Source organism: Hyperoodon ampullatus (genome assembly GCF_949752795.1).
Source record: "Hyperoodon ampullatus genome assembly, chromosome: X".
NCBI lineage: Eukaryota > Metazoa > Chordata > Mammalia > Artiodactyla > Ziphiidae > Hyperoodon > Hyperoodon ampullatus.
Window position 1 is genome coordinate 100658133 of NC_136913.1, and position 25405 is coordinate 100683537.

At 35.2% G+C, this 25405-nt stretch overlaps 1 protein-coding gene across 1 annotated transcript; it reads left to right on the plus strand.

Moving 5' to 3' along the window:
• Positions 1–463: 463 nt before the first annotated feature.
• On the plus strand, positions 464–24569 carry LOC307069440 (sodium- and chloride-dependent neutral and basic amino acid transporter B(0+); the record flags this gene model as incomplete). The annotated part of the gene is made up of 14 exons (XM_079727796.1): positions 464–511; positions 1476–1641; positions 5211–5342; positions 7592–7753; positions 8555–8693; positions 9851–9983; positions 11576–11716; positions 16519–16747; positions 18568–18693; positions 20132–20250; positions 20798–20897; positions 21156–21265; positions 23279–23446; positions 24149–24569. The coding sequence occupies 14 exons, from the start codon at positions 464–466 to the stop codon at positions 24293–24295; spliced, it is 1920 nt and encodes a 639-aa protein (XP_079583922.1). The 3' UTR covers positions 24296–24569.
• Between the last annotated feature and the right edge of the window lie 836 nt (positions 24570–25405).

The window sequence follows — 25405 nt, forward strand, 5'->3', positions numbered from 1 at the left end:
ACCCCACAGACCATGCCCTCCCCACCTCCAGCCCCAGTGGAGATCAGCACTTGGCCTCAGGACAGAGACCAGACTAAGAGAGGAGGTTACGAAGAAGCAGGGAACCCCAGAAAGGAGGTAAGATTGCGAAGGTACCGCACGGCTCTGAGTCAATGGCTGTCAGTCATCTCGGCTCTGACTGCTCTGTTCTCTCACAGCCCAGCCCTTTCCCGGGGCCCGGGGCAGGGGATTGCTACATGCCAGCTTACCTGGGGAAAAACCGGAGCCTCACTTTAGTCCCTTCCAGTAATTGACACGACAGGGTGCTCAGGCGGGGGAGGAGAGAGCTTACCTCCATAAATGGTCCCACCCCTGGGCATCGTGTCTCACTCTGGCAGGTAGCGACGGGGGAGTGTGCACCTGCCACCAGTCAAGCTCCGCCAGACTGCGAGACCGGCAGAGCAGCCCAGGCAGCCAGTGAACCATGGACAAGTTGAAGTGCCCGAGCTTCTTCAAGTGCAGAGGGAAGGAGGTAGGAGTCTGGGAGCTATGGGAGGTGTGGAGGGCTTGGGAAGGGAACACAAGGGGAGGCAAGTCTCAGACTTTGCTCTCTGCAGCTGTTCCCTGTTTTCCACATTTCTGTTCAACTGCCTTCATGTGTGCCCAAGATGTCCCCATAGAGTAGAGGAAACATAGAGCAGTTCTTACTCTGGTGGCTAGAAGTCTTAGGGTCACCTCATCCTCTGCCTTGGGTGTGCCCACCACCTTGTTGTGTTTTCTGTCCCTCTCCAGACTGTGTCCATATGCCGGAGGGAAATGAGAAAATGTACTGTCCTTATCTGACCTGGGGAACTCTCCCCTGTCCTCTGAAGTGGAGCGAGCACTGCTCCACCTGGTGGGACAGGAGAATTTGTCTCTGAATATTATTTTGTGGCTTTCAGAAAAGCACTGGTTTTACTCTCCAGGATACGGAGAGAAGTTAAACTTCCCTGACAACTCCAAACATCAAAACTACCAGCCAGTATGAAAAAGAGTCTATGAATTTTTTTTTAGTAGAAACTATATTTCATCCTTTTTCTCAAATATCTCCTCTGATTTCAAGAGCATTGATTTTACCTAATTCATCTTTAAGACTTTTGTATTTGAAATTTTATTTTCCCACCTTCATTTGCCCTTCATGCTGGGTGCCACATGTACCCTTTCCACCAAAATTTGGATGATCTAACCCGAAGAAGTAGTAAAAATATCCACCTACAGAGCTTTTTTCATTTCATGGGATAAACGTTGTAAAGTAAAAGCAGCCATCCTCAGAAATCTCCCCAGCCTTGGAAAGTGTCCTCCTTGGCTATGGTTTTCAGGGTTCATTCTCTCAATCTCTCTTTGTCTCTCTCTCTGTCTCTGTCTCACTGTCACTCTGTGGATTTGTGAAATTATGCGTCTGTGGATTTTTTAATAGTAAAAAAAAAAACAAGCTCTTGATATTTTCCCTTTTCTAGAAAGTGACGGCTTCATCTGAGAATTTCCATATTGGTGAAAATGATGAGAATCAGGACCGTGGCAACTGGTCCAAAAAATCGGATTACCTTTTATCTATGGTTGGATATGCAGTGGGATTGGGGAATGTGTGGAGATTCCCATATTTGACCTACAACAATGGCGGAGGTATTTCTCCCCCCCCCCCAATTTATTTCCTCTTCAGTTTTAAGTGTGGTGTTTTATGGCCTCTGAGGATATTATAACAACTGAGGAAAGGTATATGATAATATGGGTTAGTGGGAGGATGGGAAATGAGCATACTGCGTTTTATTATTAGACTGAGTTTCTAGCTCACGTTGGAAAGCTGGCTTCACAAGATGTTCAGATATAAACTTGATAAAAGTTGTATATTTAGCACTTCTGAGCTTCTGATCTGAAATCCCATGTCATCTTCAACTATGACTTAGTCTTCTTAATTTACATCTTCCTATGATAATCTGTTCACACTCAAGTTGTGTTTTGCCTAATTTATAGCTGAACCTAAGCAAAAGGCAGGGAATTCTCGTTCTCATAAGACGCTCAAATAAATTGTTTGCTTAAATAAAATAAGGCATTACATTTTGGAAATTTAAGTGTAGAAGGAGTTGATTAAAAAGTAATTGAAGGTTTTGTACTTTAAGCTGCAATATTCAGTTACATGTATTTCAAATTGGATTGACCATGTAGAAGGTCCTTTGAAAATGCGATAGAATGTAGATCAAGGCTAGGTGTTTAATTTCTGCAAAATAATGCAGTTTATACCTCATAGATCACTAAGGAAGACTCCATTAGAACAAGGAGAAAAAAATAAGTCCGAAGTGACACACAAAAGGAAACAAAATGAATTGCACAATCTTCTAGTAATGTTGAAACCACTTTTCACTTACCATATTTTATTTACTTGTAATTACAGGTTCTGTTAGAAGTGTAAAGGTGACATCCCCTTATATTTCATAATTGGTTACCAGTGAAACAATGCTACTATAAGTATTCTTCTTGGTACAATAAGATTTTGTGTGGTGATATTTCAATCTTATATTCCTTATTAATTGGTTATATTAAACATTCACACTGGCCTTCAGAGAGTTAAGAAAGGGGCTCTGTTTATCAAACACTTTAAGTGTTGGAGACATAAATTACCCTATCTAGAGCATACATTGTTTAATCATGGGTTTGGTATAAATATGAGCTGGAAGATGACTCAGGAATCACAATCTTTTTGGTGTCTATGTCCTAAGGTCCGTGTGGTGGAGAGAAGCATTCAGGCTCCTTTCCAGCTTCTTATGTTCAAGTTTAGAATAGGAAATTCCCTGTGAGTTGACATCATACATAGGCCCAGTACTTACTATAACTTTCCAGGAACCATATTAAACTAGATTTAATAGAGAATTCTTAAACTTAGCTGAAATAAAATGGCATTATTTATTGTATGCTATTACCTCCTTCACCACTTCCTCTAAAAATTAATATATCATATTGGCTCTCAGGTTTTAAAGATCACATCATTTGGGTAATAGATGATCTAGTCTCTCTCAATTGCTTCTTTCTCTTTTACCCAAGAGTAAAAGAGGAACATGAAATTCAAATTTGTCAAATGTTAATAGATTCGATTTAAAATTATGGTCAGGCTTGAAAGACTTGTTAAAATCTGGAGTCATTTTTATCTGTAGGAGCTTTTTAACAGTTTATGAAAGAGAAGTATCAGACTACCTTAGGGTCTAGGTCAGCAGGACTAACAATTGGTGACCACTATATTGGAGTGATAATTTACCAGTTATGGTTGTTATTAATAATGAAATAATATAATGGGTGAAAAGCCTTATACAGCATTGAGGAAAATCCTTTTTCGTGTGTGTCTAAAAACCTATTTACATGGGGCTAGCAAAGCGTTGCTTATTGTTGTGTTTAAACAGGGATATTTTGTATTACTTTTTCTTCATATTTATCATTGGTGGGAATTAAACTTCTATTAGTCATAGTAATGATGTTATGTACATTGCAGCATCTTTAAAAACATATTTGTCCCTATGTTCTGGTGACTAGTGACTTGTATGTAACAAGTACTTTATTGTCTCCTAATTTTTTAAAATTAATTAATTAATTAATTAATTTTTGGCTGTGTTGGGTCTTCGTTGCTGTGCTCGGGCTTTCTCTAGTTGCGGCGAGCAGGGGCTACTCTTCGTCGTGGTTCGTGGGCTTCTCATTGTGGTTGCTTCTCTTTGTTGCGGAGCACGGGCTCTAGGCGTGCAGGCTTCAGTAGTTGTGGCATGCAGGCTCGGTAGTTGTGGCACACAGGCTCAGTAGTTGCGGCGCACGGGCTTAGTTGCTCCCGGCACGTAGTATCTTCCTGGACCAGGGCTCAAACCTGTGTCCCCTGCACTGGTAGGCGGATTCTTAACCACTGCGCCACCAGGGAAGCCCGATTGTCTCCCATTTTTAGTAGGATATATTTTTAGGGTTAGAAAAAGTGTAATTCCCAGGTATGATGTTATAGTACCATAATGGGAAAAACATATGAGGAAAAAAATGTAACATGGCTATATGAAATGTACATAATCCAAAGCCTATTTTTATTCCCTTATCTCCACATTTTCTTATTAAACTTTGTTAAGACTTCAAGAATACTTGAACAATAAGCTTAATATTCTGTCCCTGCCTCTACCAAAAATTGGGTCATAGTTCTAATGAATAGTATTATGTCCTAAAAGCGGGCAGAAAAAAAAGTAAAATAATAAAAGTTTTAAAACAAAAACCCCAAAATGGGCCTGAATAATCTAAATGTAGGAGAATTAGTCCTTATGAAATTGAAAGTTAATTCTGAATGCATCTCAATTGTTCAGATTCTTCTACCAAAAATAATGTTTCTTATTAACGTTGAGTGAAGACCCTTATGACTATTTGGAGAATACTGAACTTAGCTGCAGTAACTTCCACTTTGAACCACATTTAACATTTGAACCCTAAGTCTTAAAAACTGTTTATTTTTTAAGGAGAAAGGAGGGAACTTAACTTTAAAAATATACTATGTGCCTGCCCATTTTGCCAAGTGTTTTCACACAGGCTCTGTGATTTAACCCTTACCACAAACTGATGAGTTGGCATTGTTCTTCCCACTTATGAGGAACCCAAGGTTAAGAGGTTAGGTAAACTGCCCCAGGTCACATAACTGGTATATGATGGAGCCAGAATATAAAGCTAGGGCTATCTGGCTCCAAAGCCTGTGATCATTCAACTTCTCTGGATTGCTTTTTACGGACTCTTGTTTTTTTTTTTTTTTCGGCACGCGGGCCTCTCACTGTTGTGGCCTCTCCCGTTGCGGAGCACAGGCTCCGGACGCGCAGGCTCAGCGGCCACGGCTCACGGGCCCAGCCGCTCCGCGGCACATGGGATCCTCCCAGACCAGGGCACGAACTCGTGTCCCCTGAATCGGCAGGCGGACTCTCAGCCACTGCGCCACCAGGGAAGCCCCGGGCTATTGTTTTTAATAATCACAGCAACCTCATTAGGTAATACTAGCATCCCCATTTCATGGATGAGGAATCCAAGATTTAGAGAATCAACTATTTTCTCACAGACAGTAGTAAATTTGGAGCCTAAACCCAGTACTCTCTGACTCCACTATATCACAGTGCTTTCAAAATGTTGTGCTAGTTGTCAAAGTGCCATCAAGATTTGGGCATATAAGAGTGCTTTTGTTCTTTTTTTGTGTTTTCTAGGTGCCTTCTTGATACCTTATGCGATTATGCTAGCACTGGCTGGTTTACCTTTGTTCTTCCTAGAGTGCTCACTGGGACAATTTGCTAGCTTAGGTCCAGTTTCAGTTTGGAGGATTCTACCATTGTTTCAAGGTTGGTATTAAAATGTTTTCCTTATTGTGCTTATTGGTCTATTCCTGCGTATAGCTGTCCTCATATGAAAGGCAAAAGGGCATACGTTGCTTTTCTGACTATTTGACACTGTCGAATTTAGAAATCAAATGTTAATTTATATTTCTCTTTAGCTTGGGCTGCAGATACGGTAGGGATTAAGAAGGATATGAGAGAGTTGTAAAGGTGTCATTATTTTCCTGTTTTCACCTTTTGAATGCTCTTGGCACACAGTCTTGTGCATTAACTTTATGGCTCTGGCTTTTTTTCTACTTCCTATGCGGTCTTTGTCTTCTTGCTTTTGCATATCCTTTACAATGCCTCCTTCAGAAAAGTTGAAGGGCAGGTCACTATTTTTTCTTGGATGCTCCTAATGGAATAGGACACTAGGAGGGTTTTTTTTTTTTTTTAAGAGCTTTCATTGTTATTAAACATCCAATAGCCTTTCTGTTTGAAGATGAGATATCATTTTGGTATGTGCTAGCTGCTGAAAACTACTTGTAAAGGCTTCAGTGTAACGTCAAAAATGTATTTATAGCGAGGTGAATAGAATATAGTGCTGGAATATTAACGAAGCTACCTCAAAAGCTAGTCTTTTTTTTTCTTTGTTGATATGTCTCTTTGATCTTTTTTTTTTTTTTCAGAGGGAATGGGTTCAAATCCCCACTCTGCCACTAATTGGTCGTGTGGTATGCGACAAAGTATTTATTTTTTATTTTTTTATTTTTTTTCTGCTTTATAACAAGTTTAATCAGTTATACATATACATATGTTCCCATATCCCCTCCCTTTTGCGTCTCCCTCCCACCCTCCCTATCCCACCCCTCCAGGCGGTCACAAAGCACAGAGCTGATCTCCCTGTGCTATGCGACTGCTTCCCACTAGCTATCTACCTTACGTTTGGTAGTGTATATATGTCCATGCCTCTCTTTCGCTTTGTCACAGCTTACCCTTCCCCCTCCCCATATCCTCAAGTCCATTCTCTAGTAGGTCTGTGTCTTTATTCCTGTCTTACCCCTATGTTCTTCATGACATTTTTTTTTCTTAAATTCCATATATATATGATCTTTTTTTTAAACATCTTTATTGGAGTGTAATTGCTTTACAATGGTGTGTTAGTTTCTGCTTTATAACAAAGTGAATCAGTTATACATATACATATGTTCCCATATCTCTTCCCTCTTGCGTCTCCCTCCCTCCCACCCTCCCTATCCCACCCCACTAGGTGGTCACAAAGCACCCAGCTGATCTCCCTGTGCTATGCGGCTGCTTCCCACTAGCTATCTATTTTACGTTGTGTATATATGTGTGTATATATGTCCATGCCACTCTCTCGCTTTGTCACAAAAGCTAGTCTTAACATAGGAGTTACATTCAATATGCTTGCTGTATTTTGAAACTACTGAGTTAAAGAAATTTCAGAAGTTTAAATTTGGATTGTTACTGAGTTATTGAATTTTCTTTACATGCACTTGTAGAAATGCTGTACACTCTCCTTTTGGGACATTCATTCAGAGGATTTATCTTCTACTTGTCAAAATGTTGGTTTATATATGTCCATGCCACTCTCTCACTTGGTCCCAGTTTACGTAAAATAGCTAGCTAGTGGGAAGCAGCCACATAGCACAGGGAGATCAGCTCTGTGCTTTGTGACCACCTAGAGGGGTGGGATAGGGAGGGTGGGAGGGAGGGAGATGCAAGAGGGAGGAAACATGCGGATATATATATATGTATAGCTGATTCACTTTGTTATAAAGCAGAGAGTACTACACTACTGTAAAGCAATTATAATAAAGATGTTTAAAAAAATGCTGGTTTATAGATGAAGAGGGAAGTATTGGTCAGCGAGTCGATAGGATATGAGCTTTGAATAGTTTTTTTTTTTTTAGTAGTATCCACTCTGACCAGAATTTACAGACTTAATAAGAAAGAATAATGAACATGGTTTTCCCTTATGTGAATTTGATGGCTTAATACAGGCCTTTGATCTTAGAACCTTTTTCTGATCAACTAAAAAACTGTCTCAGAAAGTCAATCATCAAAATAATTTTGAGAAGAAAGCTACTCAGACAGTAGTACTGCCTCCCCACATAAAAAAAAAGAGAGAGAGAAAACATTGTTTGAAACAGTTTTCTCATTTTAAAATAGATTTTGTGGAAATTGAGATACAGCTTTATGAATTAGGAAAACAAATTTCACTTGTTTTTTATTTTAATTGTTCTCTTTTCCAGGTGTGGGGATTACAATGGTCCTGATATCCATTTTTGTGACAATCTATTATAATGTCATAATTGCCCATAGTCTTTACTACATGTTTGCTTCTTTTCAACGTGAACTACCATGGAAAACTTGCTCTTATTGGGCAGATAAAACCTGTAGCAGATCGCCTATAGGTAAAATTCATTTATTTATTTAAAAAATATTATTAACTCTGCATCATTCTTTTATATTTTCTAAGAAGATTAAAGGGTTAAATCATTTTCTAACCAATTTAGGTTCAATTTTAAGTGAGCCATAGGTTATTGATAAAAGCAGAATAAAGCATGTATAACCTGAAAATTGATTAATGCAATATGTTAATTTCTGAGGGCACCCAGTAAGGCTAAACCACTACTTGGAGTACTTCTTGCAGGCCTAAGTTGTGGGCATCAAGAAAAGGAAGAAAATGGGAAAGTGGTAAGAGAGAAAAGCACTATTTATGATAGTAGTAGTGTTTCAGTTGATGGTTGAGTGTTGCTAATCTTTGGGACAATGTAGCATCCATACTGTAGACTATTACCACTGGGATTGCCTGTGTATATTGGAGGATAAAGTGATAAAGATTTAACACTTCTTAGGAATTTAAAGGTGTCATTTATCTATATAGGTTAAATAAGTCCACATATGAAAAGTTCCTTAGAGCACTAAGTCCCAACTGAAATGATTGTTACTCTATAGCTGTTATTACTCTAAATAGAACCACAACTTAAAAAGGCAGATATTTTCATACTCACCCCCAGCTTAGTAGTAGAGAGGATTTCAGATGCTGAATGTGCATGGCTTATTCCATTTGTAAGATTTCTACTCCACCTTCACCAAGTAACAATTTAGACAGTACTTTAAATATTTCATCATTAAAACTTTTTTTTTCCAGGTAAGTACTCTTCTAAAACTAAGTATGTGTCTGTGTATGTATTCTTTTTTCTAATTTTTAGTGACACATTGTAATGTGAGTATAAAGCTAGGTGAAATCTTCCAAGTGAATAAAAGCTGGGTAGACGCCAACAATTTTACCTGCATCAATGGAAGTGAAGTTTATCAGCCAGGGCAGCTTCCCAGTGAACAATATTGGAAGTGAGTACAGTAAATTATCTACATCTTAAACGGATGTTATTAAAAATGTTTATAACCATAAAATATTGATCCGCTCTTTTCTTAACTCATATAAGTAGAAAAAAAAGGCAGGGGGGAGTCAAGTCAGAGCAAATTATACTTCTTTTGACTCAAATGTTTACCTAGCCTGTGTGAGTAGTAGTAGCCTGCAAAATTAGCTCATAGTTAATAGATTGTCATTTATAAATTAGTTATGAAATGGGCACAATGTTCTCAGTGATGATTTATACAGTGTTTATTAGCTATAAGCTAGGGCATTGCTTTGAAGGAAAAATATGCAACTTTTAGACTCTAATGAGCAAGTTCTAATGATAAACAGTTGGGTGATGAGTAATATTGGGGGCAAAATTGCTATTTAAGGCTGAGATTCTTCATTATCCATTTTGCTTATAATTGTCATCATATGGTAAAAATAGATGTTTGGGGTTATATTTGCTTTTATTAATTTTAAATGAGCTCTCTTTTATCTCCTTACTGTATACCTACCCTTTACCCTTACATAACTTCTTTGACTATTGCTGTAATGAGCTCTTCCTCAGCTCCATGTTGTTGCTCTTTGTGACCCTTTTAAAATTTGGACCTTGAAATGTTCCAAATATCAAGCTAAGAATTAAAATCCTAGACCCATATATGTCCCTAGTGGAAATCATGGAATTATACCTTTGAAGAAGGTATAAATAATGGGACCATTTAGGTTTGATAACTACAAGTATGATGAATAAGAAAATATTTAATACAATTTAAATGTTTTCTCCATCATTTGAACTTGAGAAAAAACTACCGTAACGAGTAAAATGAAATAATCTGATGTAAGGTTAATTTCTTTCCATACAGGAGCTCTGAAGTATTAGGGGAAAATCATAGCTAAAGGAATGAGTGGGTCTTTTATTCTGGGGTTTGGAACTTTGGATTGGCTGCAGTTGACCAGAAAGTTCAGAGCCTAATTTTTCACTGAACTATGTTTGCCCCTCCATACAATTGTATCAATAAAAGACTCACACAACGTTGATGTATTAATGAAGTACTCATGAAGCTTCTCCCTGGATGAAAGATATTTAAAAAATCAATGTATCAAGACAAGTGATTGTGTGTTCATCAAAGGGCTTATGTGTTTTCAGTAAAGTGGCGCTCCAACGGTCAAGTGGATTGGATGAGACTGGAGTCATTGTGTGGTATTTAGCACTTTGTCTTCTTCTGGCCTGGCTCATAGTTGGAGCAGCACTATTTAGAGGAATCAAGTCTTCTGGGAAGGTAATTTAGAAAACACATTAGACAGTGATGTAGCTGTTTTCCAATTTCATTGTAGTTCAATGCCAGGTAGTACCAAATGCATGTTTTTTCTATGATGGGAACATTCAAATGTGTGAAAAGCTTTCTAAGTAGGCAGCCTCGCTCTAAGAAAATACATAAGAACCCTGCTATTATTAAAAATAAAACAAAGCAAGCAAAAATTAGTACTAGATGTGTGCAGTTTCTCTAAACTTGGGCCCTTCTAGCTGATACAGCATTCTGAGGCTTGGGAGTATTTCTGTCCTACTATAATAAAGAAGCATCTTGAATGGAATTATATATTGCAATGTTTGGTTTGGAAAGTTTAGATCCTTGTTATATACGTTATATAGGGTGACAGTGTCAGGATTCCCCTTGTTAGAGAGAGAAGGAAAAAAACTATACCATTGTTCTCTTAAAGCTTGCCAAAATTGACTCAGAACCTTGTCTCAGCAGAGTCCTCTTCTGAAAAACATTTCCCACTTCATTGTTTTATTTTTTAAACTTTCAGAGAACATGGTGGCAATTTCAGAGAACAGTATGAAATTTTCTCTGTGAGCAGTTGGACAGTACTCAGAAAAGTAAATGTGTATGTGTTTGTAACTACTAGACTGAAATTTCCTTAAAGACAGACAACAGGAATAACTGTGGATACTATCTTTGTGTTCTGGTACAATATCTAGCACAGTCAATTAATGTTACATTGTAATGAGACATGCTGTTAGATCAGAAAAACACAGTGAACATCGCAAAGTCAGTGGAAACTTTCCAAAATAATGCTGCAATTGCACATTTTTGAAACCTTTGGCTCCTTTTTGATGTTAATATTGAAAGAATCCATTAAAAGCCATTTACCCACACAATTAATTTTTATTGGTCTCTGGATGACTTGTTTAAATCATCTCCTTGGGCATATTATCAAACATAGGACATCTATGGACCAAAGAAATCATCCACATTAATGAAAAGCCAGGCTCAAAGGCAGTCTGCTCATCTGGAACCATGTATTATCTAGGACACAAGCAGTTCACACGTATATATGTGTGCTATCAAACTCTCTTAATGGTAGCTTTAAGGATAATAATAGCAAGTGTCGATTAAGTATTCACTTAATCAACTTTCATGGGATTTGGACACCTACTAGGAGATTTTCCTTCTCCTTGGGGATTGAGTATCATTGCAGGGTTTAAAATCATTTCCCTTCCCACATCGATGCAGTAATTTACCAAGAGGTGCTATTCAGTCCCCTCAGACATTTATTAGGATACATTTAGGAAAGCACTCGATCTAGATTCCAAGTCACCGTTGCTAATGTATTGTGTATTTACAACACAAACCTGGTAAATATTGCTTCATACATCAGAGTGTTTTGAAAGTGGATCATTTGAGAGTGGTGAGAACAGAAAGAGAAAGTTATGCCAACATTGGTATTAGTATTATCAGACATTAATAACCTAATGAAATCTTTGATACTTTATTTTACTAATTTCAACTGGCTAATAACTTTATTTGTATATAATTATACACCATGATTTAAAAAAATAACATTAACTTTTGGTTGTTCTTCTTGGTAGGTGGTATATTTTACAGCTATTTTCCCCTATGTTGTCTTGTTCATCCTGCTGATCCGAGGGGCAACTCTGGATGGTGCATCAAAAGGCATTTCATACTATATTGGAGCACAGTCAAATTTTACAAAACTTAGGGAAGCTGAGGTAAGACAATTTGGATTTCAAATTATCTGAGGAGGTAAAACTTAAAAGCCAATATTGAAAATCTTTGATTGCCATTGAGTGTCATAATATAGTAGCTTGCAAAAGAATATGTACTTAAGTTTATTAGTGTTTCCGTCCCCTAGGATGTCTGATTTAACTATTTAACATGGCACTAATGCTCTCTTATTGGAAGTGAGACAATCATTTTTAGCAATAGGATTTTCAAAGTCATTTTATTCAAACTGATTCTATTTGACCAAAAGGATTTGGGGCTTATTAATCTGAAAAAGAATATTTCATGCATGAGTACCCACAAATTGATGACTAGGGCTATGTGACTTATCAGATAAACTCATAGTAGATTTAAAGATTATAGCTGATGGTTTAATGGTCTAATATAAATTTTAATTGTCTTCAAAAGTTAGTATCAAAAGTTAATATTATGAAGTTAAAACATAAATTTGAAATGGATGAAGCATTCCATAAACAGAACTGTTACCTGTACCAGACACATAAATATGTGCCATGAATATGAATTGGTAACCCCTTATAATATTAGTCCATCTCCAGACAATGGCTGTGTGTATCATAGGTACATAAAATCTTTTACAATTTTGACTGCAGACAGCATTGTCAGTAAGTGTACTCTATATACTATGCTTCTATTGATACAGGCTAATAACACTTTCACTTTTTTAGTAGTCATGTCACATTCTTGGAACACATTAAGCTTCTGGTCAGGTAAAACCCCACGATATTACATTAAAATCAAGAAACACTATAATATCTACCATATTAGTAGTGTTAGCCAAAATGGATATTAGTTTTAGTTTGCTATGGTATTCTTTGTGGAACTCATGCTAATTTCGAGCAATTGTGACTTTCTAAATACTCACAATCCAGATATTTAATTATTTGTTGTAGAACATTTCTGGTAAGCAAGTCAAATTTATCAGTTTTTATTCATGGAAATCCATCCTTTACCTTTTTGAAAATTGAGAGGTCAATCTCTGGCCTTCAGTTACCTTCTGTGTGTCCAAATAATTTTCACTCAATAATTAACCAAAAAACCCTAAATTATCTTAGAACCATGAACTTTTATTGTTTATGTGCTGGAGATTAACATAGTTTGATGTGTCCGTAGGCCACTGTTGATTTCTTCATTTATCTTGGGCCTCATATCTTTTAATCTTGTCTGTTAGTCTCTTTCCAACTAGACCATTTTTGGTAATGGATGAGAAGCAAATAAAATGGAAGTTGGGACTCACCATCTTCCCTCTCTTAGGTTATTAAACAAGATAAAATATGTTAATGTTCTTTGAAATGGTAAACCGTTATATAAATATGAGCACACAAGTATTTTAATTATTGCTGTTATATAATACTATATTATTGTAGATGCAACATTTTCCCTAAGAAGTGGACCCTCCATTTTCTTTAAACCTCATAACTTGGAGCACAGTTGAAAAGCCCCTTTGATATTCCTTTAAGTGGCTTTTACAAGCCTCAGATCACCTGGGCTTTATAGCTCCATGAAACTATCCAGAAAATTTTACATGACTATTTTATACTGGTCTGTGTTTCGGTGTCTCTATTGTCTTTAAAACATCAGAGCTAAGCCTAAAGCTCCTTATGAAACATACAGTTTAATCATCCTACCTCCTCTCCCCAACACAAACACTACCCTCATGCCTTCTTTGGGTTTGCTGGCAATGAGAATTTTTTCTTAGATGTTTTTTATTCCTCTCCAATCCATATTCTAAACATGCAATCATAAGTATATATTTTTTTCCTTTTCTTTAAGTATTTGAACTCTACTGATATCTCTAGGAGAGTAGATAACCATAGAAATTTATAGCTAGAGGGGCCTCCAGTGACTATTTTACTAACTCCGTCATTTTACAGTGATGAAGTTGAGACCCAGGAAGAGTCACATTTAATTAAATCTACATAGCCTGCTTTTGCATCTTGAATTAAGGTTTCCTAATCACTCAACTAATAATCTTGTATATAGCTATGAGATGGGTAGATACAGAGATTATAACTATGTTTGGAACTATATTTCACTTTTATTTGCAGCCTAGGTACATCATGGTATGCAGTAGCATTCTTACACAACCCAGACCTGCCACACGACCTCCAGCCTCCTTCCCCCCACTCACATATGCATACATAATGTATCAAGTCAAAGCAGCTGAGAGACCAACATAAGCCTGTTGTTCATTTCTTAATATGTACAACCGCCTAAGAAATAAGAGAGCATTTTTTTCTCACATGATTTTGTTATACATAAGTGAAATAACTGTGATCTAGCTGTCTATCTATCCATCTATTTATCCACCCATTTTACTTCCTACTGGCTTCCTGCCAGTATATATATTATATATATATTTCACTTCTATATAACAAAATCATGTGAGAAATAAAATGTAATAATAATCTAACATCAAGCTGTATTCTGAAGACCTAGTAAGTATTTATTTCACTCCTAACAACTTTATTTCAATTGAAATTGGAAATAGATTACATATCTTTCAAGGAGAAAATTATTGTTTTTAACTTCCACAAAAGAAACCGAGTATCAGTTTATGTTTCTCTTCCATAAAACCAATAATAGCTATCACTGAGTATCCTACTAATTGCTTTACATATGTTATCTCATTTAATTCTCACATCCTTCCTAGGACACATAATTATTACTACTATTATTATCATCATCATCATCTCCACTTTATAGATGATTAAACAGGCTTGAAGATGTTAAATAAATCAAATTCAATGAAAGTGAGACGTACTGGATTTAGGTTTCATTCTTTTTGACTCCAGAGCAAGAACTGTTAGTCACCATGTTATACGGCCTGCCTTCCACTGACCAGTCCTGTTTTCAGATGGACTAAAAACACACTTTTGCCTACATATATGCCAGCCCTATTATGTGAAGTCTTCACAGTTAGATTTTTCTTTGGGGTAATGTTATATCTACAGAATTTTACTATTAAGATGGATTTACCTAGGTTAGTTTCTAAGATTTATTATTGTCCTTTAGCAGAGACATAGGAGGGGTAAATTGTGAAAGGGGGAATGATAAAGGGGTCGAATTAGATGGAGAGATGAGGCCAGCCACGTGGGGCTCTAATCAAAACATGGAATGAGGGTACTGGATGACTGAGGGTATGCCTAAATGTATCATCATTCTTCAAAAACTGCCTAGTACCACCCTTGTTAAGAATTAATGTTTTTATTGTCCCCAAGTTGATATGTGGAGTAAATAGAATTCCAACCAAATTCCCAGCACAGTTTCCATGGAACTTGAAAATTTATTCTAAAATTTATGCAAAGGAGAAAAGGCAAAAAAGCGAGGTGTTTCTGAGGAAGTGAGGAAGACTTGTCCTACCAGATATGAAACAATATTATAATGCTATAGGTATAAAAACAATGTGGTGTTAGCCTAGGTATAGACATACAGACCTGTGGCACAGAATAGTAATCTCGGAAACAGATTCATGGACATATGGAACTTGATATGTGGCAGAGGTGGGGATGCAGGTCAGTGGGAAAGGGATGGACTATCCAATTGATATAAAATTGATATCCAAATGATATAATTGAAAATATCAATTATCTTTGGACATAATTGATAATATCAATTATCTTCAGATCATTGATATTCCATTTAGAAAACAGTGTGTTGGGATTTCTAATTTAATATGCATAATATCAATTTCAGGTGAACTGAAAACTTAAGGCTATAAGCAAAACTCTAAGTCTTTTAGAAGAAAATATAGGATAGTAGCTTTATGACCTTGGGCTAAGGATTCTTTTTTTAAGTCAGAGAAATCAAGAACAATACATAAAAGCAAAGATGAATACCTTCAGCTACATTCAAACAAAATCTTTGGTTCGTCAAAGGACACAATGTCAAGAGGTGAAAAATATAAGCCACAAATTGGGAGAAAAAAACTAACATATATAACAGCTAAAGGATTAGAATCCGAACTACATAAAGAATTCCTAGAGCTCAAATAAGGCGAATAACCCAAACAAAAAATTGGCAAAAAGTATGAACAGGAATTTCACAGGAAAAGACTATGGAATATATATATACACATAAAAACATGCTAAACCTTATAAAGTACTTAGGGTTATCAAAACTCATTTCACAGCCACTAGTTTGGACAGTATTAAAAATTCTGACCAGTGTTGGCAGGGATGTAGGGGAATGGGAACTCTCATACCAGCTGTTGGGAGTGCAAAGTGATGCAACTACTTTGGAGCATAATTTGGCAATATTTAGTGGGGCAATACAGCAGTGGAAAAAAATGTTCAGAACTACATACATTTAATTGAACCATAGGAATTTGCCTATATTCTTTCATTTTTGAGTTACAAAATTGAAATTTCATAAGGTTCAAATTGATAATGGATAAATCTCATACACTACTGAATGGAAAAAGCAGGTTGTATAAGTTTATATGCTTTAAGAAAACTTTTCTATAAACTCAGAAACATGTAAAGCTAAATGCCATATTGTTTAGGTTAGTTAAAAATATAAAGAAAATTGAAGAAATGATAAACACGGAAGTCAGGATAGCAGTTACCACTGAGGTTGGAAGAGTGATATGATCAGGAAGGGGCACAGGGAGGTTTTAATAGACTAGTAACATTTTATTTCTTAAGCTGAGTAGTGGGTACTTGGGTATTTATTTTGTTCTTGTATGAATATTTATTCATTTGTATATATGAAATATTTTATACAAATGAAAAATTAAGAGTGTGTTTTTAAATATTATTTTCTCTTGTAGGTTTGGAAAGATGCCGCCACACAGATATTTTATTCCTTGTCAGTGGCTTGGGGTGGTTTAGTTGCTCTGTCATCTTACAATAAGTTCAATAACAACTGCTTCTCAGATGCCATTGTAATTTGTTTGACAAATTGCCTCACTAGTGTGTTCGCTGGATTTGCTATTTTTTCTATATTGGGACACATGGCTCATATATCTGGAAAGGAAGTCTCTCAAGTTGTAAAATCAGGTATGTAATGCTATATATTATTAACTTTGATTAACTCAATATAGCTCATTTAAGAAACACTGATATATTTTACAGCAATTAAAGCACTCAAGATTTAGGGTATTGTGTTTTCTTTCTCATTTCATCTTATATAACTTGATTGTTTTAATGATTTAATAATTCTTAGATGATCTGAGAAACAACAGTACATTCCAGAACACTTGTTTAAGAATATCTTTTCCAAATTTTGTTTAGTCCTTAATAGGAACTACTTACTGCACAATTGCAAGTATCAGGCATCATGCTATGCACTTTACATGCATTATCTTCATTTGTGTGTATGTATATCTATATACACATACATATATATACATGTGTGTGTTAATATGTATATATGAATATATGAGAGACTATATATAAAAATTAATCCACGTAAAATTACACTATTAGGTCTGAATTTTTAAAATGCACAAGTGTCATACAGATAGAAACACAACTGACTGAGTATACAGCTGTGTCCAACTTGAAAGGAATCTGATTAGTGAACTTCCTAACTTTAAAGACATTAACTAGGGATGCTTAATTATCTGGCTAAAGATTCTCAGGAACAGAATTCTAGGGTTCTTTTAAGTAGGACTTTCTTATTAAATTTCTATTTATGGTTAGTATCATTTGATGGAGAGATTGATGAATGAGAATAGAATGTTAGGACTAGAAAGGACTTTGGAGATCATCTAGTATCCAGCTCCTCATTTACAGAGGAGTGGATTGATGCACAGAAATGTTATGTCTTGCAGAAGATCGAATCATTAGGAAGTGACAGAGCCTAGGCTAGAAGCTAATTCTCCTGACTCCTAGGTCAGTCCTCTGGGAGGTTGGAGAAACTTAAAATACTTAAAACTGAGTATCATATAACATGACTGAAATTTTTTAATAAAGCGTCTCTAAAGGTAACATACATCAAATAGAATGAATTGGGCGATTGGGATTGACATGTATACACTGATGTATATAAAATTGATGACTAATAAGAACCTGCTGTATAAAAAAAATGTGCCTTCTTGATAAAATGTTTAAAATAAGTCAAAAATAAAAACAAACAAAAAAAAACAAATAGAAAATAAGATTCAATTTATAGTTTCATTACATACAATTTTGCAGGTATCCATATAATAATTAAAACGGCACTAAAATTACACCCATTACCTTGTAATAACCTATAATGGAGTATAATCTGGAAAAAATACTGAATCACTATGCTGTATATCTGAAACTAACATAAGATTGTAAATCAACTATACTTCAATAAAAAAAATAAAATGGCACTACACGGCTGTGAAATGTACAGTGAAAAAAATAATTAAATGGCACTACATATAGTAATTTTGGGTAAACATTTGGAAAGAGAGTTAAAGACTAAAAAGTTAATTCCATGAACATATCTTTCTTGATAGTGTAATTTTTTTAGAACTTCTAGGCTAAGGTGACCTAATTTAGGTTTCTGGAGTTTAAGACAATTGTTCTTCATTAATTAAAAAATAAATAAAATCAGCTGAACAAAATCATTGATATAGTTAAGATTTCTTATGTGAGAAATGTACCATTTACAAAATTTATCTCACTAGCTTAATTCACGTCACATGTTCACATTATCACATCGTAGAACAACCCAGTCAAACGCTTTTAAAAGTGAAAGTGAAACAGTTGCTAAAGAATGTATATTTTGGATTGGGTTGCCAAATTAAAATGAGATTTTTCTAGTATCTTATTTTGAAAATGTTCAAATATGTGAGTTTTCTTGGCAACTAATTTTAAATTGAAATGCCATTCATTTTTCTTAGGTTTTGATTTGGCATTCATTGCTTATCCAGAAGCTCTAGCTCAACTCCCAGGTGGGCCATTTTGGTCCATATTATTTTTCTTCATGCTTTTGACTTTGGGTCTCGACTCGCAGTTTGCTTCCGTTGGTAAGTAATACTCCCAATGTTAACATATCCCTCTTATATTTTACTCATGTTTCCTCTACTTAAAAACATCCTTTTCGGGGCTTCCCTGGTGGCACAGTGGTTGAGAGTCCGCCTGCCAATGCAGGGGACACAGGTTCGTGACCCGGTCCAGGAGGATCCCACATGCCGCAGAGCGGCTGGGCCCGTGAGCCATGGCCGCTGGGCCTGCGCGTCCGGAGCCTGTGCTCCGCAACGGGAGAGGCCACAGCAGTGAAAGGCCCGCGTACTGCAAAAAAAAAACAAAAAAAACAAAAAAAAACATCCTTTTCTTACCCTTGTTGCCTCCCTCTAGCTTTTACTCTCAGAATCATCTTTCTGAAAGTTCTTTTTAACTTAAGTTTTAAATATGGAAAAATCCAAAGTACTCATGTATCAGACACCCAAAAGGAGCAGAGATTAATATTTTATATTTGCTTCAGATATTTTTTAGAAAACTAAACTGTTATAGATAAATTTGAAGTCCCCTGTGTCTCTCTGTCTAATACAATTCACATTTCTTCCTTCTTAGAAGCAACTGTCACCATGCATTATGTATGTTATTCAGACCATGTTTGTATACATTTTATATGTATCCATAAATAACATATAAATTTTTTAAATTTCACATAAATGTGAAGTTTCATAGCATACATATCATTCTGACAGTTGTTTTTTATATGTATTATGAATCCATGTTGACACATAGACATATAGTGCTAATTAATTCACAATCTGTTGCCATAATGATGGGCATTTGGATTATTTCCAATTTTTAAAAATTACACACACTGCTGCAATGACTATTCTTGCACATGGTTCTGTGTACACATAGGGATTTCCCCTAGGGTACACACCTAAAGATTCTGAATTTCATCATATTGTGCTCTTACATAAACCATTTTAATAGTTTACAGGATAAGGTCCAGCTTCCTCTAGTTGACTTTCAAAGCCCTCCAAAAATCTCGAATATGTTTCTTAATCCTTTTACTCATATATCCTTCTACTTTTAGCCAGTACCCTGTTTCACGAACACATTTATTTCTTAAACCTAGAAGGCCTTTCTGTCTCCATGTTATTTATTCAAATATTCACCTTATTTAAAAGTTCTACTAGAATTCTTCCTTCCCTATAACCCTCTTTCAAACTACCTCAGCCCTTGGGAACCTGTTACCTTATAATTGCTACCAATGAAAAACCTTATAAAACAGACTAAAAACAACAAATAGAGCCCCATTTGATTTTTATCAGAACTGATGAGTGGTCACTGCCAAGAGAAAGGACCCTGTGGATTTTTAAAAGTAAGAAGTAGGGCCCAGCGTATATTCTCAACACATATTTGTAAGTTTGATTAATAGAAGTTGATTTCTGTGATTAAAATTATTGGCAAATGAGTTGACATGTCATTTTTTCCCTTCTGAAGAAACGATTACAACAACGATTCAAGATTTATTTCCCAAAGTGATGAAGAAAATGAGGGTTCCCATCACTTTGGGTTGCTGCTTCATTTTGTTTCTCCTTGGCCTCGTCTGTGTGACTCAGGTATACTACAGTATTTTTTCATAGACAAAATATTAGTTGGAATGTACTTTATAATCTAAATGAGGAAGCCAAGGTTTAAGAGGATGTTTAGTGACAAGTCCAAGTCTGACTTGCATCAAGATTTTCTGAGTTTTAGCCCAGGTTTTTTCCCCATTATAACACAATTTCAATAGTAAGTATATTTTGCAGAGGGGGAAAAAGCCCAATAATGGACAATTTCCCCAATACAATAAAGTTATATACTTTAAACATAGGCTGTATTTCTTGGCAGCTACTACAGAGCACACACGGCATATCATTTTGATAATCAACTATTCTAAATGCTTATTTTTTAACAGTGACTCAGTATAGAATAAAAGGTACATCCTGTTTGAGATATTTAAAGCCACGTTTGTGTTTACATTTGAAAACATTCCTTTTTGCATTTTGGCAGAGGTGAAACCAAGGAGCATATGTTAAAATCAAATTAGTAGATTCAATTTGAGTACCTCATCAATCATAGAAATAATTAAAAATACACTTAAAAGTAACTGATTTTTTTTGGTAGGCTGGAATTTACTGGGTTCATCTGATTGACCACTTCTGTGCTGGATGGGGCATTTTGATTGCAGCTATACTGGAACTAATAGGGATCATCTGGATTTATGGTAAATAGTGACTATAGAATTATCTACACATTTTACTAAAATGACTTAGTTTGATTCCTTCTCATTATGTTTACTGTAATAGCTAAGTGTAATATACTGGACAAAAATTTATTATGAATAAAATGTAGTTAAAGGTATATATATTCTTCATTGCTGTAGTATTGGAAAAGGTTTAGACATAGAAAGCTAACTTGGGGCCACAATGATTAATGAATGAAAGTATAAATAAGGGCTGAATGCACTCTTTGTTGTTTTTAGGAGGCAACAGATTCATTGAAGATATAGAAATGATGATTGGAGCAAAAAGGTGGATATTCTGGCTATGGTGGAGAGTTTGCTGGTTTTTCATTACGCCTGTCCTTTTGACGGTAAGTATTAACATGCCATGAATTTGGTATCAATAATATATATATATATTTAAACACTTCTAAGGTAAACTTGAATTATTCACACTGAATACAGTAAGGCAAATTAATGTCATAAAGTAATGATTTTCAACTTTTACTTCATGACTGGCGCCTCCAAGTTGCCTAAATTACAATGCCTTTCTTTGTAGTATTATTTTTGAGGCCATAGGCTTAAACAGTTACCATTTGAGAAAATAACCAGGCTCCTATAGACTTAAAGGTCCTAGATACTTAAAAATTATCAATAGGATACATTTTTAAAAGCCAGTCATTTGTTCATTCCCTAAAAAATATGCTGAGCCATCTACAATGTTCTTAACCTCTCTGCTTAAGACCCAGTCTCTGCCTTCAAGGAATTCAATCTAAACATACTAATTGCTAAGAAACAACACTCAGTTGTTAATGCATATTTTTTTATGGGAAGTGTTTAGTATCTGAAATTACTAAAAGAAACTCACGTGTGTCAATAGAGGCAATAGTTTATGTTAAAAATTGGTGCTATTTAAGGAGCTGGGGGAAAGCAAAAGATGTCTTCTTGGAGAAACATGACATATAGACATGATATCTTTAAATAAAAGCTCAGGACAGTAAAAGGCTGAATGCCAAAATAAACACTTAATGGGACAGAGAATTTCTATGGACTAGAGATAATGGTGGGGGTGGGGCAGTGGCAAAGCCTTAGAGAGGATGCTTTGGTTCTCACTGCCCCCATGCTTCAAAGGTTTTCCTAGAAAAGGCCATTACATAATTTGATCTAGAATTTGTTTTAGAGGGTGTTTTTAACATTATAAGGTCAGGTTGAAGTAGTGAGCGATTGGGAACTGGGTGTGCTGAAATAAAATATTTGTATGCTCCATATTCTTGCTAAATGATTTTCACAGTGCTACTAAATGTTGTTTTCCTTACTTCACAAGTCTTCACAAGTCTCCATAATAATATAAGTGCTTTACCAACTTAGAAGATCTAGCTAGACTTTTTAGCCGGCTAATTTTCACTGATTACTAGGTTTGACAACTGGATTTACTTTAAAATGCAAAAGTATTAGATATTAAATGATATACATTATCATCTATTTTGTATAAAGTCATATATATTAGATTCCACTATCCCTCAGCCATTCTCTTGTAGTTATGTAAAATTATGGTAATTGTGAAATAAACTTAAATTACTGTAATGAAATGAAAGAAATTAATCAATTTAATTCTAAAATTAAACTTGAATATCTATAAAATTCAAGACAGGTAAATTTAGAGGAACTACTAGATGATTTTTTAGTTTTTGCTCATTTTGTTTTGTTTGCTTTATAGATTTCTAAATAATTAGTTTTAATGCTGCAACATTCTAGTAGGTTTTTTTTTAACACTTTTAAAAAAACTTGGCCTTAGTTTTCATCTTGAAGAGTCACTGTTTTGCCCAAACATATATTGAGCTTGTTTTTTTCTCAATAAGAAAGTGAAGCGTTCTTTGGTAATTATGTACCAATGTGTGAATGTGTGTGTGTTTTGGGTGTGGAGTAAGGGGTGCTCTGTGTAGTAGAAAATAATAGAAACAACTGCTAAGCAAGGTGCAGAGCATGTTCACTAAAGTGTACTTTACATTCTCATTGAATTGATTGATATGCTGGCTAGCTTATAGAACAGAATAAAACCATGCTATTATAAGTGAAATACGTGTTGTATTTCAGTATTTTATTGAAAAACATGTTGTGCAAGTATTTGTATCTTTTATAAGTATATGGAAGTGCTAATTTTGGAAGAATCTATTCAGAGCCAAATACAAGTTATTTAGATTGGTTCATTTAGTATTTTATCTTCTGGCTAGTTACCTGATTATCTTAGTTGGCTTGAATGTATTTTCATTTTAATTGCTTTTGATAAGGAATGGAATCAAATTGCTAATACTTAGTGCAAATGAAATCATTAGTGCAATAAAGTTTAATCTTTACCATTTTCTTTTCATATTTTACTTTCACAGGCAATCTTGATCTGGTCATTGGTACAATTTCATAGACCTAGTTATGCCCAAATTCCATACCCTGACTGGGGAGTTGCTCTAGGCTGGTGTATGATTATTTTCTGCATTATTTGGATTCCAATTATGGCTATTATAAAAATAATTCAAGCTGAAGGAACCATCCTTCAAGTAAGCATGTTAATATTATTTATACTTTAAAAGTTATGGTATCTATACCCGTACTGAGTTCTACTGAGATGACACAAAGCAAATGACCTTTTTCCTTTATATCTATAATTTTCACCCTTAAAACTTCATCTGGTTATAATACATACTGTAATAGCATGTTAAAGCTGGAAAAACTCTGGTAAATTTCTTGAACCCAGTCTAGACCCTGAGTTATCCCTCTTCCATGAAGGTCTAGGGGAGTTGATTATGACATCTCAATAGGACAATGACAGGGTAGGCTCAGCAGGCAGATTGGGTTCAAGATCTAGGTGAGTGCTTTGTGGATCTAGGTCAATGGTTTGACCCTCGCTTTGGTTCTTGAAACTTCCCAGGCATACACTGGTTTAGATCCTCACTTAACCCTCACCCTAAGGCCAGGATAGAAATGTCTGAGAATTCAGTGAAAGTATATGAAGTGATATTGTTGCTTGAATGGGCTCACAAAACACTTTCTTTTGAAATCATTTACATACTCAATTATCTTGGCTTTGTAGTTAATACAATTCTATTAACAATTGGTTACATTTGAGTGTCTTTTTTTTGGTAGACAGTATATTAAGAATTTAGATGATCATTTTTTACTTTTCTATGGTTCTTATTTCATTTTGGTTAGCAAGGAGACTTAACATTCTAAAACTTCATTTTTTTTTCTTTGCTTTTCAGCGCATTGTAAGCTGCTGCAGACCAGCTCCTAACTGGGGGCCATACCTGGAAAGACATCGTGGGGAAAGATATAAAAATATGGTAGATCCTAAAAAAGAGACTGACCATGAAATACCTACTGTTAGTGGCAGTAGAAAACCAGAATGAGATCTAGTTTTTAAAAATATGTGGTTGTGTAATGTGATTATTTTAGAATAGAGGAAATTTTTATTTATTTGAATGTTGAGTAGAAAAACGTATATACTAGGTTCATAATAGTATGATGAGCTTTTTTCCTATTTAAGCAGGAATGTAATATAAAAATGTGAATCTACTAATGTTTAGCAATGTGATTATTATATTTCTTTTAAGATTATCTTAACACACACATAGCTGCCTCTATTTCACAATAAAATATTAAAAATAATATTTTTCAAATATATTGAAGGCTTTATTTTGAACTGGTTATTTAGAAAATAGTTATATTTTCTATTATACAAGTTTTTAAATATCACTTGCTTACGTTTTCTTAGTACATAATCCTTCCTTTCCATAAAGCTGGGGAAAATAAATCAATATATTTAAAAGACGGTGTTAAAATTGAAAGCCTCACTTAATTAGAAATGCCATATATATGAAAAACATGGACTGTGTATATAATATGATGACTGTAGCTTAATACTTTTGGTTCATATGTCTAAAAACTTCATGTATTCATGGCTCACTTTTTCTAGGTGAACTTAGTGGTTACATTCTTTATTTACAAATAGTGAAGTAAGACAGAAAACTAAGGATCCTATGGCCAGTAAGTGATAAATCTAGAAAATGGAATCCAGAAGCTTTGATTACTTCTAGTTAATAGATCAAGTAGAATGATTTTGTCTTCTCTGAATAAGTTACTACTTATGGGTGGTAACTTATTTACATACTTACAGGAGATAAACCTGTGAAACTTGTCAAGAATGAGGGCAGCCAAATTAGAAAGTCCTATATCCCAGTTTGCTTCCAAAAGATAATGAAAACATATTATATCACTCGTAGATTTTTTTTTGACAACTCATGGGAGTTCTAAGTGCTCCATCCCCTTTTTTAAAATTTAATTTAATTTATTTTTTATACAGCAGGTTCTTATTAGTTATCCATTTTATACATATTAGTGTATACATGTCAATCCCAGTCTCACAATTCATCCCACCCCCACCCCCACCACTTTCCCCCCTCGGTGTCCATACGTTTGGCCTCCACATCTCTGTCTAGGTTTTTCTAGGTTCCACAAAT